General features: G+C 36.9%; 1 protein-coding gene across 3 annotated transcripts in view; it reads right to left on the bottom strand.

The window, feature by feature from the left end:
* LOC113057801 (kelch-like protein 4) overlaps positions 1-19,501 on the bottom strand; it is a 34,844-nt gene that overhangs the window by 7,799 nt on the left and 7,544 nt on the right. For 2 of the 3 annotated variants that reach the window (XM_026225322.1, XM_026225320.1), the window contains exons 2-8: positions 10,535-10,702; positions 9,252-9,388; positions 8,839-9,035; positions 4,206-4,418; positions 3,877-4,063; positions 3,509-3,733; positions 668-830 (exon numbers count right to left, since the gene is read on the bottom strand). In XM_026225322.1, the coding sequence (XP_026081107.1) occupies positions 668-830; positions 3,509-3,733; positions 3,877-4,063; positions 4,206-4,418; positions 8,839-9,035; positions 9,252-9,388; positions 10,535-10,677 (1,265 nt within the window). In that variant the 5' untranslated portion in view covers positions 10,678-10,702. Of the gene's footprint in view, positions 1-667; positions 831-3,508; positions 3,734-3,876; positions 4,064-4,205; positions 4,419-8,838; positions 9,036-9,251; positions 9,389-10,534; positions 10,703-15,730; positions 15,920-19,501 lie in introns of those variants that run through there. The other variant, XM_026225321.1, reaches the window with a different exon arrangement.

Genomic DNA, 19,501 nt, shown 5'->3' with positions numbered 1-19,501 from the left:
AATGTTCAGCTAGATTCAGACCCAGCCTCCGTGTTCGTGGACAGAGCTAACAGCAGCTCGCCTGCCACTCAAGTGACTTCATGTAAAAGACTCCAGAGGGTCTTTGGTCTCAGAGCCTATTAACTCCCATCTGGCTGTACAGGGTTACGCTGTATAATGGATCCAGTACCTAATTCAGACCTCATCATGAGGACGATCCATGGAGAAAAGTCAATCAGCCACAGCACACTGCACAAACTGCTGTTGATAGAGAAGTCTTTTTTTTTTTTCTTAAAACTGAACAGAAATTTGAGATCTTTACATGCGGCAATACAACAGATGTAATATACTGCAGTTTCTTTGAAAACCTGATTTTCACAATAGGATGTTTTGAATTCTAGATTTTTCAGGTATTTTGTAAAGAACAGCAGTTTTCCCTGTATTTTTTGTTCTGCTTGGATTGGGTGGAGGTAAAGACTCATTTGCATATTCATAGTTATGTGCATACTAAATGAGGAAAGGGTTTGGAGCGATTTTTCCACAGTGCACTCTGTCGAATTGCATTGTGCCTCTTTTGTACACTGATTCGGATAACGGCGTCTACTAAATACATAAATATAAATGTTTTAAAACTGTATCGTAACTCAAAAATGCTACAAAAGAAAATAAGACAAAATGAATTCCTTACTTTCCATTGAGAGCAGTGACCCCGACTGTGCTGCGTGGTGTGGACATACTGGCCACATAATTCCACTGCCTCGCCTGGGGGTCCCACCTTTCTACTGTGTTCAAATAGCTCCATCCGTCATGGCCTCCCACTGCATACATAGGCCCCTCCAGCACAGCAATTCCTTTCCAAACAAATAAATAAATAGAACAAATAAGACTGGGCTCAGCCCTTGGTGGCGCACGCCATACATCAGACAAGCACTAAGTTCACTAGCAAGTGTCTGTCTTTGTCTTTGTGATGTAGAGAAACTGGCAAATGTCAAAATTTTAATGGTAATCCCATGGAAGTTAATTTCAATGACTATCAAGAGCTTTTCCTTTTTAAGCAGTTATCAGTAGCTAAAGACATTCTTCTGGTGCGACCCGAAGGACCAAAGCCCTAAGACGCTGTGGTAAGCATTAAGTATTCATGGTGCATCTCGCTGCTCTCTTTACAGCAAAGGTCTCTCGTGTTTCTGTTATAAATCTCTGGCTGCCGCTTTTGGGGTCCTGATATATAAATTGTCTCTTGACTGACATTTTGGTTATGATATTGCAGTGCACTTTATAGGCCTCAATGAGCAACCTTTGAGTGTCAGTTTTATGGGATTATTGTACAGTGCATTTTCTCCTCTGAGTTTAAATTGCCTGCCCATATTTTTTATATACATTTTTGTGTGCAGCTCAGATTTTAATAAAAGCATCAAGTCACTAAACCAGACTTTGTATGGTGGCGTTTTGACCAAATTATAGTAATATTTTTTGGTATTTGGGCTTTGTATAAAAATTTGGATATTTGAGATAGTTTTCTGACAAACAAACAAACCTTTGAATCTCATAGATCACGTTTTGGTAAAAACTACTCAAGATACAATAGAATGACTTCATTTAAGGGTGCTTTCACATCTCTAGTTCGGTTCATTTGTCCGAACCAAGGGCAAACATTTTTCAGCTTTTTTGGTTGCTTTTCACACCACACTGATCACTCTTGTCCGTACCAGTTGAAACGAACCAAAATGCAGTCACATGACAACATCTACATCACTCAATGGCCATGACGTATTTCCTAAACTGCTTTTCGAATGGTCAGAATTTACGTGCGGGAAAATTCCAACATAAGAGGAAAAGCCAGCAAACAACACGAAGACAACACGACTGTGCGGGCTGGTTTTGTCCCTGGCCATAATCTATTACATTGTTTGTATAAACCATGTATGCAAAAAAATAAATTTCTGTAATGAAGTGCGGATGCGGCTTGAAAACAATGTTTCTAATGCACTGCAAACGGCGAGCGGGAATCGCTCCTAACTTCTGACCAAATTTCTACGAGGCTCCGCACCTCCTAACTACTCCAAGTTTGTCCACGAGCTGCCATGCTTAAGTTCAACTGTCAACAAACACTTCCCTTATCCCCTAATGCACAACGCAGCTGACTACGGCAGCTGGTTCAGTCCAAAAATGATCAGTACTTTTCGCAGTTGGGTCTGTTCGAGGTCGGATCACATTCTCACCACAAACGAACCTCAACAGAGTTTGTTTGAAAACGTACGAGACCACCTCTTCAAGCAGGTCTCGGTACGCTTGTTTGGTCCACTTTTGGTGCGCACCCGAGTGCGATTGCTGCTTTCTCACCTGCCCAATGGAACCGCACCAAAGGGGGAAACGAACTCTGGTACAATTCAACCGAACTAAATGAGGCAGGTGTGAAAGCACCCTAAAATGTGTTTTGCTGTGAAATGTAACTTCACTATCAAGTTTTATTATTCATCTTCTTCCTTTACTAATCCACTCCTCATACTAGTTTTGTCTTCGAAAACTGGACCAGAATAAATAAATAAATAAAGAAAATTTAGATCAGCTTTTAAGTAATCCACAAAGTAAAAAAAATCTCTCCCTAATGCACCACACTTTACACACAAATTAAGTTTCACACTGTGACTGACTGCTTTTGATAAACTGAGACAGTTGACATGACGCATTCTTAAATTTCTTCAGGCTGTAATCTGCAGGGGCGTCTAATCTGCTTTTCAGCGTCTTGCGCCATGAACCGTTTCTAAGAGTGTCAAGAGTCAAAATATTTCAAAACGCCTGCAGAGACGTCTCTGATTTGTTCCATTCTGCTCCGTCTAGCTATTGTTGAACAAAAACACATCATCTGTTAATATCAATGAAACTAATATTGTATTGTGCGTTATTATTAATTGAGTCGGGCAGACATGGCTTGGTTACCTAGAAAGTAAAGCCAATTAGACAAAAATTAATAAATATTCATTAACGAACATTGCCCTTACTGTATAATAGAATAATTTTTCATCTTCACCAGTTGATTAGAAATGTTCGGTCTTCTAGGTGAACATGGCTTCTTTAATATTAATAAGCAAATCCTTATAAATTACAGCATACACACTGCCAATACAAATATGAGGTAGGGCAATTCTTTTTAGAAAAGTCATGTTTTTGACGTCTTTATAATGTCTTTAATTACATTAAAAACCTAATGATTACCAAATTATTATTTAAAACACATTCAGAATAAATGAAATGTAGACATCATGAATGTTTAAATCAAGATCATTTTGAATGTATTCATATTTGAATGTTTATAAATTACTGATCTATTAATCTATGTAATTTAACTGGTAAGACTTGTAAATACATTTGAGGTCTGGTGTTGTTTAATGCTGTAGATCAGTGTTTGTCACATTTATGCTGTGAAAGAAAGAAGCTAAACATTTTTAATATAAATATTACATTATATTAATTATTTATATATGTTGTGCAATGAGATTACACAAACATCTGAACCATTCATAAAACTCACCTAATCCATGTCTGTGGGTTGACATTGGTGGCATGGTGGACCACACTTTAGTGATTGGGTTGTAGCACTCCACCATGTTAGAGGTCTTGAGTCCATCCCTTCCTCCAACCACGTAGAGTTTGTTATCAATCACTGAAACCCCGAACTGAAGTCTTCGCCCATTCATGATGCCAACTTGGATCCATCGGTTTGTGCGAAGGTCATATTTCTCTATCGTCGTAGACCCTAAAAGTAGACAAAAGTTCAAGACTTTATTGTTAGTTAAAGAGTTGTATGCTGCTATGCTAACAGCTATTCTATTGTATAAAGTTTCAATTATTATGACAGTAAGAGGTATCGCTATAAGAAAACTATTGGGGGGAAAAAACCTTTAGAGGCGTCCATGCCTCCAACAGCATAGAGCGATCCAACAGTGGATTTCCGTGGTTTGGTTCTTGGGCTCTGTAGCATGGGACGGCGTTCTGGCAAAAGATGGTACTTCATGGCTTCCATCAGGAGCTTCTGGCATTCCAGGTCTTCTGAAAACATCTTATTGTTTTCCAGATCAGCAAGAAGCTAAATAAAATTAAATTAAATAGTGCATTAACACCACCAGAAGAAGGATTAAATATGAGGTCAGCAGAGAGTTTTTTTTTAAAAATCTACATTAAATTATAATTAAATGACCAAGAGTCTCATATGAATGCTATTGGCAAACCTGTGGTGGTAAAAGGGGAAGTCGAATATATGCCAGCAACACTCCCAGATCCCGTTGTCGGTGCTGCACATCATAGCGAACCCACATCATCAGGGCTTGGAAAATCGTTTCTTCATCTGGAACGTTGATGTCATCGCTGGCCAAAAGCTTGACAATTTCCGTTGTGGGCAGCAAGAGGAACTCCTGATTCTGAATGACCTCTAGAAAGTTTTCCTGAAATATTAAACAATTTTGTTTAGTTGTTTTATAAATGTGTGTGTTGCAATGTAATGTGACATTAAAGAATACTCCACCCCAAAATGAAAATTGTCAATTAATCACTCACCCCCATGTCGTTCCAAACCCGTAAAAGCTCAAATCTAACGTTATGACATGACGAGAATACTTTTTTTATTTTTATTTTTTTTCCCGTCTTTTTGTGACCGTATCGCCATTTTGGAGAATATCCGCTAAATGCAAGCAGCTTACGCTCTTCTGTGTCAGCTGCACTGCACCAATGCGCTGTTTTAGTTCAAATCAAAGCATAAACACACGTAGGAAACTTATCCCTGTATCGCTGTTGACACAAAAGAGTGTAAGATGCTTGCGTTACTCTCCGAAATGGTACTACACTGATGTGGAGTGACACAGAGGAGACAAATTGTTGTATAAAGACGTTATTTTTGTTTTATTGCCATATAAAAAGTGTTCTTGTCACTTCATAACATTACGGTTGGACCTCTGATGGAAGATGGACTATTCTGATGATGTCTTTCATACTTTTCTGGACCTTGACAGTGTTATTTACTTGGCAGTCAATGGGACAGTCACAAGCCTCCCAGTTTTCATCCAAAATATCTTACATTTTGTTTCGAAGACGAACAAAGCTTTTACGGGTTTGTAAAGACATGTGGGGTAAGTTTCCAAGTCCTAAAATTAATGTAAAAAGCCAAATATATATATATAATGTTAAATTTTATTATTGTAAATGTATAAATGTATTCTTGTTGTGTCTAATGAAGCAATATGGTTGTTGCAGAAACAACTAATGGTGATAATAGACAATCACAGTAACACTACAAGAAAAAATCAAAGAAAAGAAAAATAGGTCTTGTTCTCCATTCATCTCAGCGCATTATAATGATCTGCTCTGATGCATCCACAAGGACATCTGAGGTTGCTCTCTGATAAAAGTGTTTTGCAAGGTTCAACTGCAAGGTAGCATGTGAAGAACATGCTGGAAATCTCTCTAACAAGTTTGTTCATTACTTATGGCACTTCTAGAGTTTTCCTTTGTGCATCAGAAGTAATTCCCATTGACTCTGTTGCAAATAAGGGCAGTAAACATCCTATTGATCATTAATCAGATCTAAACAGCAGCATCTTTGCTAAAGCCGTGCATGGGCTCTCTGGGCTTAGCTCAGACACACATAATTAAATGAGTATCATGCATTGATTTTCAGCCCTCCTCAATATAGAATTAAAATCTACTTCTTCTGGTGATATTGATATAGATTCATTATTCGCAATTACAGTCACAAGCACCCTGGCAGTTAATTGGATACATGAATTCTGTTTTACTGCAAGCATTAATTTAGAAGCCTTTCTTGGGCATATATTTTAGGGGATGGCATTAAACTGAACAGCAAGTTAAAGGTCCTGCAGCAATATTAGTGTGAGATGAACACAGCTCTATAAGATCTAAATGTGTTAGATTGTAAGGGAGGATTTAATGGGTTGTGTCACAAACCTATTGTATTCATGAAAAGTACAGTACTATGACCTAGAGCAGTGTTTGTGTTGTCAGACATTTATCGAAGCATTGCCTCATCTGACTTTTAATTTCAAAAGAAAATACCTAGACTTCTACATTTACATTTATTCATTTAGCAGACACTTTTATCCAAAGTGACTTGCAAATGAGGACAGTGGAAGCAATCAAAAACAACAAAAAGAGCAATGCTATATAAGTGCTATAACAAGTCTCAGTTAGGTTAACACAGTACACGTAGCATGGGATTTTAAATAATATAATAAAGAAAACGGATAGAATAGAAAAAGAATAGAGCAAGCTAGTGTTACACATACATACATACACACACACACACACACATAATTGCATAAAAAATGAAAAGAAAATAGAATACAAAAAGATTAGAAAGGTAGTTAGATTTTTTAAAGAATATAATTAGAATAGTGAGTGTTAAAGTTAGAGGGTCAAATAAAGATGGAAGAGATGTGTTTTAAGCCGATTCTTGAAGATGGCTAAGGACTCGGATTGAGTTGGGGAGGTCGTTCCACCAGAAGGGAACATTTAATTTAAAAGTCCGTAAATGTGACTTTGTGCTTCTTTGGTATGGCGCAATCAAGCGACGTTCACTTGCAGAACGCAAGCTTCTAGAGGGCACATAAGTCTGAAGTAATAGATTTAGGTAAATGGGTGCAGAGCCAGTGGTAGTTTTGTAGGCAAACATCAATGCCTTGAATTTTATGCGAGTAGCTATTGGAAGCCAGTGCAAATTGATAAACAGAGGTGTGACGTGTATTCTTTTTGGCTCATTAAAAATTTATCTTGCTGCCGCGTTCTGAATTAATTGTAAAGGTTTGATAGAATTGGCTGGAAGACCTGCCAAGAGGGCATTGCAATAGTCCAGCCTGGACAGAACAAGAGCTTGAACAAGGAGTTGTGCAGCATGTTCCCAAAGAAAGGGCTTGATCTTCTTGATGTTGAATAAAGCAAATCTGCAGGATCGGACAGTTTTAGCAATGTGGTCTGAGAAAGTCAGCTGATCTTCAATCATAACTCCAAGGCTTCTAGCTGTTTTTGAAGGAGTTATGGTCGAAGTGCCTAACTTGATGGTGGAATTGTGATGAAACGATGGGTTTGCTGGAATCACAAGCAGTTCTGTCTTGGCAAGGTTGAGTTGAAGGTGATGGTCCATCATCCAGGAAGAAATATCAGTTAGACAAGCTGAGATGCGAATAGCTACCGTCGGATCATCAGGATGGAATGAGAGGTAGAGTGTCATCAGCATAGCAGTGGTATGAAAAGCCATGTTTCTGAATGAAAGAACATTCAGAAACATGACTTCTAGCACGCTACAGGCCATTGATACCTTGCACTAAGTCTGCAGCGTCTCACGAAAGAAGAAAAACTAATGTAGGAAGAGACAGAAAGGAGGAAAAGCAAGTTCATCAAAATATACGTTTTAATCAGAACACCACGATGAGTGAAGCAGGACGCTCTGTTAACTCTGCGTCCATTACCGAAGCGACCGAACAGGAAATTTTCCTGCTTGTGTCCTGTGATTAGATCAACCTCTCTGCTCTGGAAAGCCCTTTGTAAACAGCCTGTGCAGATGTCCTTCAGGAGATAACGGCTATCTTCCTAAGTTGTTTCCGCACTTGGCAGAGAAATGCCCATCAAGCTAATGTGTTCTGTGGATCCTTGGGCTCCTGAGAATACTTAATGTTTTGCCATTATTTAACCAATGCTACTCTTGCTATATTTCTCACACATCAAAGAGCTCTGCGCAACCTTTTAAGCTGACCACATGCTGAGATACAAAATGTCACATCAAGTCATTTTATGCTTGGCGTTCTTTGTCAGACTAGGCTTTAAAACTTGTGGTATCTTCTGCTTTTTTAATATGCAGGGGGAACAGTTGATGGTGTTAGTTTTCATGATAGTTCACTACAAAATAAATGTTCTGTCATTCTTTACTAATCTAATATTGTTTAAAACCATTATAAATTTTGTATATGGTAAATGAAAAAAGGAGTAGTCATCCTTGAAAAAAAGTCAAAAAGGTTTCTAAAAGCAGTCCTTATGTCTCATGAACTACATGCTAAGTACTCTGAAGTTATACAGTATGTATTTCAGCCTGTAATTTACTCAGTTATTAAATTACAGACTAAATTACATGTCATATATATATATATATATATATATATATATAAGCTAGGTAAATAATAATTGCCATCTACAATATATTGAAGTATGTGGAAATATTATATATTACAAATGCAACAGTTCATTACAATACATCTTTCTACAATTAAGGTAAGAGGATGTTTACCATTTTGCTTAAAATTATGCTTCTTTATTGTCAGCATTATTGGGTTTTGTATCAAAAGTGATGATCTCATACTATGATTATTCCCAGTCTAGCTGTTATCTCTGTAAACCTTTAATATTAGATATCAACATACTAAAACCCAGTGAGACTGACAATAAACAAGCATCATTTTAAATGCCTCCGAGTGTTACGAAATTAGGCAAAACAACAAAAGCAACAGCAATATAAACAAAGCAAATATTAAAACAATGCCAGCGCATAATTTGTTCAGGACAGATTGCATGCTGGGAACATTGCCAGTGTAGTACTGTAGACATTACACTAGTTAATCTGTAAATATACAAGAGATTACTGTAATGCAGACACAGATTATCATTAGGATTCTACAACGCCAAGCTGCTACATCATGATCATTCAACTCCCATGAGATTGCAGTATACAGGCATCTTTTAATTGTAATTCCAGAATTACTACAGTGCAAATTACCATGAAAGGTCAGCAACTTGCAGTCAGGACAAATGTTAACACTGTGTTTGGATAATTTATAATAAGCTACTTTGTATGCCAGGTCCTACCACAGTGTAGTTGTGAGCCACGTTCAAAAGATCCATGCATCCCTGAGCGTCAGCAAACGAACGGATCCCCAGGCAGTTGGAAGGGTGCAGTTGTTTCATCAGAAAGTTACAGCAGACCTGAATAACTTGTGAGAGCTGGAGGAGACAAGCAGCAGCTAACAGACTTTCAATTGTGTCCTCTTTTAGCTCCAGGACTCCTGAACATTTGGAGAAAAGAGCAAAATACGCAAGAAACTTCAAAATCATTCCAGGAACAAAAAGGTATGTTTAACCATTTTGTTTAAATTGTAGGTTTGGGGTTTGTAAATTAATGTTTTGCCCACTGGCATCGACCAAAAGCTTATTTGTGGATGTGACACTTCTGCTATGAACAGCACATTTAAATATTCCTCAAGCTGAATGCAGATACTCACCAGTATATGCAAAATGAACCAGTGCTCGCAACGCCTCAGGATCTACACCCTCCATTTTAATTTCCTCTTGTTTTGCCTCCCTGACGTCATTGGTGAACATGGCAGCAAAGTAGTCTGAAACTGCGCTCAGGACAAGTCTGCAAATAATTGTGCAAATAGTTTATATATGCGACTGCATACTTCAAGATCAGCTCAAACAACTTCTCGAGAGCAGTCTTCGTAGAAAATTCCTCGCTACAAAAAGACTTATCTCAGCGCAGCTATTTTCACCAGGTTGTTTCATGCAGCTCTGGGATGATGTTGATTGAGCTCAGTGTCAAACTGGGACACGCAGCAGAGATTTGGCTACAGAGAATTTTCCAGCAGAATAGCATCAAAACGCTCGGTGGCCGAGAGATTTCTTTAAATAAACACTCTTTTAGAGTCCTTAAGGAAAGTTCAACACACTCCGTAGTTTGAAATGGAGCGTGCAGCACAGTTTTGACACTTCTTGAATCTGCCATCTGCATATCTTTCCTTAAAGAAACAGTACACACAAACTGAAAATTCTGCAATTTTTGTTGCTCCAAACCCAAATACTTTTTTTGATTTTTGAACAATGTGCTCACCACTGTATTTCGTGAAATTGCAATGAATTGGCCTTGATCTTTCAAACTTCAAAACTTCAAATGAACATGGTCCTTGTGTGCTATATTTCTAGTTTTCTGAAGCCGTACTATTGTGTGAGATACAGTAATGACCAAAAATCATTCATTCTCTTTATCTATACAGTGAAACTCCACTCAACAAAAACTTTCAGAATATAAAAAAATACAAAAAGACACAATTTATCTGATTAACAGATTTAATTAGACCGACCAATAGAGCAGATTAAATATGGAAGCTCAACCATTGCTTGATTTGTGAGAACTGATGAGGTTTTGTTTGTGTTTTGAAGAATGACACATTTTTCATTTTTGTTTCTCACACAAAACCTAAGACATAACCTCCGAAGACTTTTCATGACTTCAAAAGACTATAGCACATGAATCATAAGCAAGACTTTAAGCTCCAGTCCATATTTATTGTTGTCATATATAAGCTTTTAATACTAGCATTTAGTTTTAAGTACATGTCTACTAGTTTGATTTTGTCTAAGAATGATAAATGTCTCTTTTAAATTGATTTCTGGAGAAGTACTGGACTGCATTTTAAGCACGTTCCCTTCTGCCCTGTTGATCTGTCTGTTTTGCAGTATAAGTAGGACATTTGAAAGTAAGATGATCGATTCAGTGGAGACTCACCTGTGTGCAGGGATCTTGTGGTCTCCAGCTATCAAAAGTACATCACACAGCTGCTTGTGCTGAAGATAGGTCTCCATCTTTCGAAAGGTCTGTTCCGCATGGTTTGTGGCCTGGAAAAACTCATCGGAGCAGTTGGAGCTCATCCTAGAGAAACTGCTCAAAGCCAACCTGTGGGATAGAAGAGGAAGAGCGGAGTTGAGCTGGGACCGAGCGATGTGCGCTTCTGTCAGTTTGATATGACTATTTGATCTCTGTGGGTGATGGGGGAACTTAACTAACATCTGCACAAGCTGCTGTGTCCACCTGTGACTTTATCTTTTATTTTTCCCTCAATTAACTCGTCAGGTCACAGACATGTGTGTTTTAAACTGTGGTGTTTATACAACATTATTCTAAATCTAATAGAGATAGGTCACCTAAAATCTATTCTGTAATTGAATTGCCTCATATCATTCCAAACCTGTATGAACTCCTTACTTTGGTCCACAATGAGTGATGCATTGGACTCAATAAACAAAATGACTCTTAAAACATTTGTTTTCAGCACGAGAAAGAATAGCTTACAGTTGGAAATTGATGAAAGTGAGGAAATAATGAGAGAATTTAAATTTTTGGTGAACTGTCCTTAAATCATTTGTACACCTATTCCTGAAATATGTTTATTGCAAAGGTTTTTATTATTTGGACATACAGAGTTAATGAGTCACTTTACTATCTCCTATAGCGGCGCTTTAGTTGTTTCACCCATGACAGATTAAACAGGCAAGGCTTTCTAATATAAATTTGTAATATTATTCAGAAAAGCGGTTGCTTGAGCAAACATAATAAATATAGCATGAACAATTTTGTGCTATTTTACATTAGTTTCCTCTGCCAATTTTAGGAAAACGACTTAGTTACATGAATGCTGTTTATGTCATAATGAAAATAACACATTTATAGCCTTTGTAAACAATGATAGTGATGCAAAAAGTACAGTAATAATCTACTCTATCACGGTTACTTTCACAGTTTTATACTGTATGATGGCTTGATCCAATTTAAGGAGTTTGCACCCACAAAAACAAGCTCTGCCAAAAACTGTCACCATAATGTCTGATGCATATATTGTACAGAAGTAATAAAAAGACTTTTTTATCTCCCAAATGGACATTAGTTATTCTGTGTATGTCTTCCTTCACACTTGTTTAGAGCTAAAATTGAAACCATTAGAACTAAACTCCGTAAATAAGTGGATTGAAAGCCAGAGTTTTCCAATGGGGCAGATTACCATTTGCACAAACGTCGCTGTTTTTCTTTATTTCTTTATTTCTTCTTTTGGAAGCACAGGACTTTGTGGGGATCTAGTCTCTTCATAGAGCCTTGATAATGTAAATTCTGAGCTGCTCTCCCTGCAGACCGCTAGATTACAAGCCATTGTGCTGCATCTGAATAATCCCTCTGACTCGCAGCAAACAATCTAAACCCTTTATTTTGTTGTCCTTCACGGAACAAATCCATGGCTGACATTTAACCCGTCCACAACACTGTTTAAAATGTCTAACTGCCCCAGGGACCTACAGTAGAGCTGTGCATTTTGATTACTTGTCTGTAATATATGCCATAGAGAAGGGCGTTTAAAAAAATTATGGTTTGCTTTGAATGACTGGTTATATTAACTGCCATCAACAAAGATTTGCATAAAAAAGAAAGCATGACCATTATGATATTTTTAATATCTGCACGTCCTATTGTCCTCTTCATCTTTTAAAAATAGATGCAAAACCATAAAGTTGGCAATGAATATTTGGCACCTGATAAAACGTTATGATCTCGTAAAAGTTTTAATTACTGAGTAAATCCCACCGAAAGCTGTGCTCACTGTGGCTCCGTCCTTAGGGAGACACATAAAGCAGAATTTTTCCCTTGTGTCCTCGACTTTAAAGGTAGATATTTTCCATCATATGAGCTAGTTTTTTAAGCATACTGCCATATAAATCACATCAATTCCCAAGTACATTCTTCTACTTTCTCTCTTTACAGCAGAATACATTTGATAAGTAGTCAGTTGGCGCATTTAATATGATGGAGCTGGCTTGACGTGAATTGACTAGATGAGCAAGGTGACTCTCATACAGAATACATTATCTTTATCTCTCTGGTCAGCTGTCAGGGGTTGGTGATAGCACTTATAGTTACAAGCAGAGGGGGGTTGACTTCTAAACACTTAAAATTGTTCTGGGGTTGCCATATGCAAAGCCAAACTTGGGTGTGGATGACATATCATATCAAATAGCCTGCTATTTTACATATAGGGCATCCAGTCTGCTTAAAGAACAGCTCACCCAAAAATGACAATTTTCAGTAAATGTATTCCCCCCCCCCCTTAGGGCATCCAAGATGTAGTCTGATTCGTCAAAACAGATTTGGAGAAATGTAGCATTACAACACTTGCTCATACATGCAGTGAATTGGTGCCGTCAGGATGAGAGTCCAAACAGCTGATAAAACCATCACAATAGTCCCCAAGGAATCCACACCACTTCAGTCCATCAGTTAATGTCTTGTGAAGTGAAAAGCTGAATGGTTGAACACACCACTGAAAAAAAACATTTGCAAATATTCAGATTAAATATATTTCATTTTTCCCTCTATGTGGTGTTTTTTGGTTATTGGTTTTAAATCTAGTGAATGATGATACACAAGACAAACAACGGTTGAAGACGACATCAAATTTACATTATGCCGACTTGTTTTGGTGAAATAAAAGGGACACATTTGCAGCTGCAAGACATTTAGACATGAATAAAAATGTGTTTCGATTGTGTGGACAGCAACGGCTACCAGTCCCAGACTCCTCCTGGTCATTATAAGGTTGTTTTTTATGTAAATAGATTGGTAATTTATCTCACTGACATTATAACTACATTTTGGCACGGAGCTGGGTGTACTGAATAAGAAATAAGCCAACATAAGAGGTGCTGTAAAACCTAGATACATTACTTTTGCTCAAAGGAATGCTGAGAGGACTTTTATGTCTTCCACTATCAGAGAACCAAATTGCTTCTGTAACACTTTCTGAAAGGTTGTAAATTTACTGAAAATGTTTTCTTTCTACCTGTGAAATTGGCTTTTTATATAAAGGGTCTTTATGAGCCACTGTGTACCTGAAACATGATGTAAAGCAACTAAAAAAAATGTAACCCCTGAATAATACATAACAAGGGTTTCCTACATATCTATGTGTTAATCGTAAAATCACATTGCTGCAATAAATTTATGAAGTTCTATTATTAGTTGTTTTGATATGTTTATCTATTTCCTTTTATCTATTTTATTTGTTGTTGTTAATACACAGGTTTGAGTACTACATCTGGCTAAATAAATATTTGTAACATTATGCACTATGAACAGGAAGAATAAACAGCTCAACATTGAAACTGCTGTGTGAAATATTTCATACTCAGAGGACTTTTATAGAAATCTATTTATTCTGTTATCTGGTGCATTACATAAGCCATCATATCTCCATATCAGTACAGCATCTGAGCAGTTGTTGAACTTGAGCTGTATCACTCTATTCACCCAGATCAATAACAAGTGGGCAGTTGTTGCAGTTACCTGAGCATTTCTTGACAAGGGACTGCCAACAGGCTCTTCAAACGCTATTTCAAGAGCCTGACACAGAGAGCATGTTATATGTGGAGCACCGCAAAGTGCTTAACCAGACTTTTTGCATCATTCCCTTTCTCTCCAAAACAGATACTTAGCATTATCAGTACATCAGCTTCAAATATTTTTGATTTAAAAATGCTATTTGATAAAAGTGCACTAGCTCTGTATGTTACGTGTTTCAATACAATCAACAAAAACAGCATAAAAACATTTATATTCATGTTTTCTCGATTTCAGTGGTGCAGTTATCAATCAAATATGAATAGGAACTGCTAAAGCAGGTATAAAGGATTTTTCAAGGATATTATAATAAAATATGTATCAGCATCATTGCTCACATGCGTTCTGCGCATGTATTTGGTTGACCTTTCAAGAAATAGCTGCTAGCTTGCAAACATACTGAAGCAGCCCTAAGCGATTTTATTTGGCAGGGTCTTATTCCTCATAGAACAGCATGTCAATGCCGCTTTCTCGATTCCTGAAGCATGCTTTGTTATTCAGTGATGCAAAGTGCACACATTATGTTGAAACTGCACAACAGTGCTGTGTTCTGTGTCTGTAGGGTTTTTGTCAATTTTGCTTGCCTTTCTCCAAAATGTCATTGAACATGTCCATTGTTAAAGTAAACAAATCTGCTGTTGAGTCTAATCTAATTATTGTCTATATTTAAAATGCTACAACCATAAACAGCACCATCCAGATGCTGAGACAAAATAGTATGCTCAAAAATCCAAGGCCAATGTCCGCAAGTCTCTTTATTTTCTGACCTTAAATGCCTTGACTATCTATTAAAGCACCAGGCGTATCTATAATTATTCAGTTCATAGTTGAATGTAGAATCCTAATAATATGCCTTGCGTGTCTGACAGATAATTCCATAATAATAAACTAAGTGAAGATGGATGAACCTCACTTCTAAAACAGGATTACAACTATCTGTGCTCACTCAAAGCCATGATCATCTTTATCGCCCAGGAAGCTTAACTTGGGCTTCCTTCCTCCAGAATTTTCACCCACTGTCCTGTAGTCTACTGACTACAGTGGGGCCTCAACCTCATTCTTAAGATGGATCTTTATTCATGTAAGCCCCAGGATTTGTGCTGAAGGGACTATTTTCTTTCTGCTCAGTTGCTCATTTCCAACAATCAAACCGCATGTTTGTATGAGAGATAAATATCCAGCCATCAGCATTCAGAAAGTGTTGCTTGAATCATTTATCAAAATGGGCATAAATAAACTGAGTATGGGTATAAAAAAATTGCCTTAAATATATTTTTAAGGGATTTTTACACTTGGAATTTGAATTGGAATAAAAGGAAAAGAAATACACTGAATATAAAATAAACAAACAAATAATGTTACTCTGAGTGGGGGTTTAATCTTGCGAGCGAGCTGCTGCTGAAACGGTGCACGATCCACGTTGCCTTAAACATGAGATGTGCTTCATATTAAGCGCTTTGAACTGAATCAAACCATGCGACTGGCCCTCCTTTTAGATGCGTGTTTAACCTCTAAGTTTACATCTTATGGTTGTACACTTACCTGTAAATGTTTGAAATTGACGCGAGTATTTTCATTTTGCATAAAAGCTCATCCTGACAGCGAATCTCCGTTTAACTTCGCAAACCTCAACGCAGGTGCGTTGGCGGCGGCGCGCGCATGCGCGTCAAGTGGGGCTCGGTAAAACACGATCTCAATAAAAGTAACATATTTTGCATCTCAGTGGGTAAGCGTATCAATTATCTTCCCCAGTTAACAACAGCACCATTAACTGCAGTGTTGTGTTGCGATACTGACAGACTTTCTATTTAAAGTGAAATATTTAACTTTGCTGAACTGTGACAAAACTTCATTTTGTTTTACTTGCACCCACTAATTCTAAGAAATGTTCTTTCACACTGGTCCATACAGTGAGGATAAATGTATAAAATGTAATAAATAGAAATGCTCATCTGGCATGATGTACAGTCATGACGGCCATTGCAAAATAAATCCATGAAAGTGTTACCTGAGGGGCTTTATTTTGCTATAATGATCAGCTTCCCTGACTTTCCTAAGTTATACATAAAACACTGACAGAAACATCACAGGGTTGCAGCCAGATTGTGTAGGCTTCTTATAATTTTGTTGTAATGACCCTATCCACATTTGTTGCTGTTAGCCATCCAAAACTTTTCAACAAGAAAAGCTATAGTTTAGGCCTATTGAACAGTTTTAGCCCTTTGTGACTGTGAACACATAAAATGACTGCTGCTGCTAGCAATCAAATAATGTATTGCCTCAACGTCCCTACCTACAGTGTTTATGAACTCCACTTGTCAAAAAGTCTACTCCTGTCAGCATTTTTTCACCCCAGACTGAATAGATCAGAGGTGTGGCTGGTTCCTTCCCCAAAGTTAATGCCTGTATTGTATGCTGAAGTGAGCAAGGATGTATCGATTGATTTACTGACTGGACTTTTCTTTAGACTGTGGCTTTATACATTTAAAGAAGCGGGTAATGCCAAAAGCAGGTGTTTTTTTTTTACATGTTGATTCTACATGTTGACTGAGCTTTAATAGGCATTAATATTCCCACACCCATTTAGTATCAAAACAGTGTCAACTGATGATGCATTGCATTTTAAGATAAAGGTTAATTGCCTGAAATTGGCTTTTAATAATCCACATTCTGTGAACAACTTCTGTGAATGTATTATTAATGAGATGACAACAAAAACATTATGAGCAGCAATACAGATCATACATCTTCAGAGCCTTTAATTAGATTGTATTGAATATAAACAATACAATCTCTTGCGGAAACAGTTGAAGCACACTTGCCTAGTGTATCAATACGTCTTAATATTCAGTGTTATTACCTTCTCCATGTTGTAGTTAAAACATGGTGAATTGCATTAAAGACATTTTACTTTGCTCCTTGTAGGGTTCTGTTCCCAAAAACGCAGTAGGCCTACATGTTGGTAATTTTTTTGCTTTCAGGGTTTTTTCTCTTTTCTATCTACCATGCAAGACCATTTTAGCTTCTTCAGAACAAAGATAAAGTTACAATGGATGTTTGTAAATGTAACCATGCACAGTTTTTCAGAAGCTGAACAGGTGCATAGATGAAAGCATTTTTTTTTTTTTCAGAGTGCAATAGAACCTCCAGGTCAGACCACTTCTTATTATCATAAGTATTGCACTCTTTTCTTTATCTTCAGACTATACTGCCCTTCAGTGTGCAGTGTCTCATCACAATTGCCGACTATCTGCAAGGCATATAAAAACTGTGCAGAACCTGTCTAAATTCCAGTACGCTTCAGTGCTGTATTCTTAACCTCAAAGGAAAAGCTGCAATTAAGCTAGACACCATGCGTGAATCAGTTGTGTTGTAAAATGAATCTGTTTCCCCCATCATATTCAGTAAGAAAAATGAAGCCAGATGTTTGCTAAGTGTGCATTTTTTAATATCCTATTCCCAGCAGATGCAAATTATGAATGTCTACCAATTATGCTGAGGCTAATAGACATGTTGAGAAGCTGAATTATAATTTGATTGAATGCGGAACACTCAGCAGTGTTAGGATAATTTATTGCCTGGCTTAAATGTATTGATCTCAAATGACAACAAATCCTGAATTATCAATAATTATGCTAATAGCTGCATTTCGAAAGACAAACAATATTCTACTGCAGAAATAAGGATGTGAGTGTCACTTTTTAAATGCATACTGTACACAACTATATACAAATACATTGTATATGCATTATAGCAGTTCAGACATTATATAGACTATAGATAAACTGTAAAACAGACTGTTTTGTTTATTCATGGTATTCATGTAAATGTTATATGAAACTAATTATAAAGTCTAATAAGATCTCTGCCCAATTGGAATAACTGTCCGTTGCCGTCTTGAACTATACTCAGATTAATGCATTAGCTGTGTTAACATGCAGGCACCCTTTGAAAAGAAGACATTTTCTCAATGTTCTGTTTTGTGTGTGTGTGTGTGTGTGTGTGTGTGTGAGATGCTTTCTTTTGAACACATAAAAACTTAATTCAGTGATTAATCAGTAAGCCACAGGCTTTAAAACAAAATCATAATTTATAAAGACTGTAAGGCAATCTTTTGAAATGCCAGTTTGAATCCAATGTTTGCTAGAAATGGCATTCAGCAGATATTTGCTCCATATCTTTAAACATCAGTGATTTTAATACTTCAAACTGACTAGGATTTCTGTGTAATTATTTCATGCACGGCACATTCAACAGTGAATTCGCCTCTTGCATATTTTTCTCCCTCTCATACATTTCCATTTCCGTAACTGGACAATGTCTCTTAACCTGTCAATGCTTTATGAAGACACTATAAATCTCTCCCTGAAATGAAGCTCTCATCCTAGGACAAGATGGTGTCATTATTTTCCAAGGCAATTGAAAGGAAATTGAGATATTATTCAACGTAACGGCTGCTGACTCAAGTCTCTGCTGTTTCCTTATTAAAGGGCCAGGGCCAAGATTGCTCTTATAGATAGTGTTTCATCAAAGGAAAGGGATGGTCTTTTTTTACAAGGGCTGCTCAGCTAGCAATGCAAAGAATATATTTTTTTCAGAATGTATTTTTCTGATAAGACATAAGGCTTTTGATATCTTAAAATTGTTCAAATGGTATGTAGTCCAGGTAAATACAGAAGTGCATATGCATTTTTTTAAAGCCTTCTATATACACTAAATCATTATGATACATATTATTAAGAACTATAAAAATTATAATCTTAATGTATTTAAATATTTATTATAATCTAAAACAAAATACTTTCAACACTTATGCATAACATTTATTATGGCTTCTCTGTACACAACTATGGAAACTGCAAGGATTTCCAAAAAATCCTTCAGCAAAATTACTTCCAGCAAGTAATTACAGTGAGCTTTGGCAGTACTCCTTTCAACCTTTCAATGGATTTCATAAAATAATTTCAGTGAATTCAAGACAATGCATTCAAAACTTAAATGCATTATGTATTTCATGCAATGTATTTAATTAAACATGTAATCATGTCTGCCATGCAACATGTGACCATCTTCTTTGATACAGAGATGTATAAGTATTAGTCCAGTTAAAAATACCAAAAGATGATTCTCTACTAATTTTATTGCTGTTATTTTATCATTATGGAACTAACCAATCATGTGATATGTCCAGTTTGTGATATTTTCATTAGAATGTTTGATATGAACTTTAATTTGTACATAACAGTGTTGTAGTTTTAGTTGAACACCCCGCGACCCTTTGCAAGCCAGCAGGCTGTCACCTTGTCAGACTAG

Source organism: Carassius auratus, chromosome 39 (assembly GCF_003368295.1).
Source record: "Carassius auratus strain Wakin chromosome 39, ASM336829v1, whole genome shotgun sequence".
NCBI lineage: Eukaryota > Metazoa > Chordata > Actinopteri > Cypriniformes > Cyprinidae > Carassius > Carassius auratus.
Note: the sequence above shows the minus strand (reverse complement) of the source record. Positions and strands in the feature narration are given on the sequence as shown.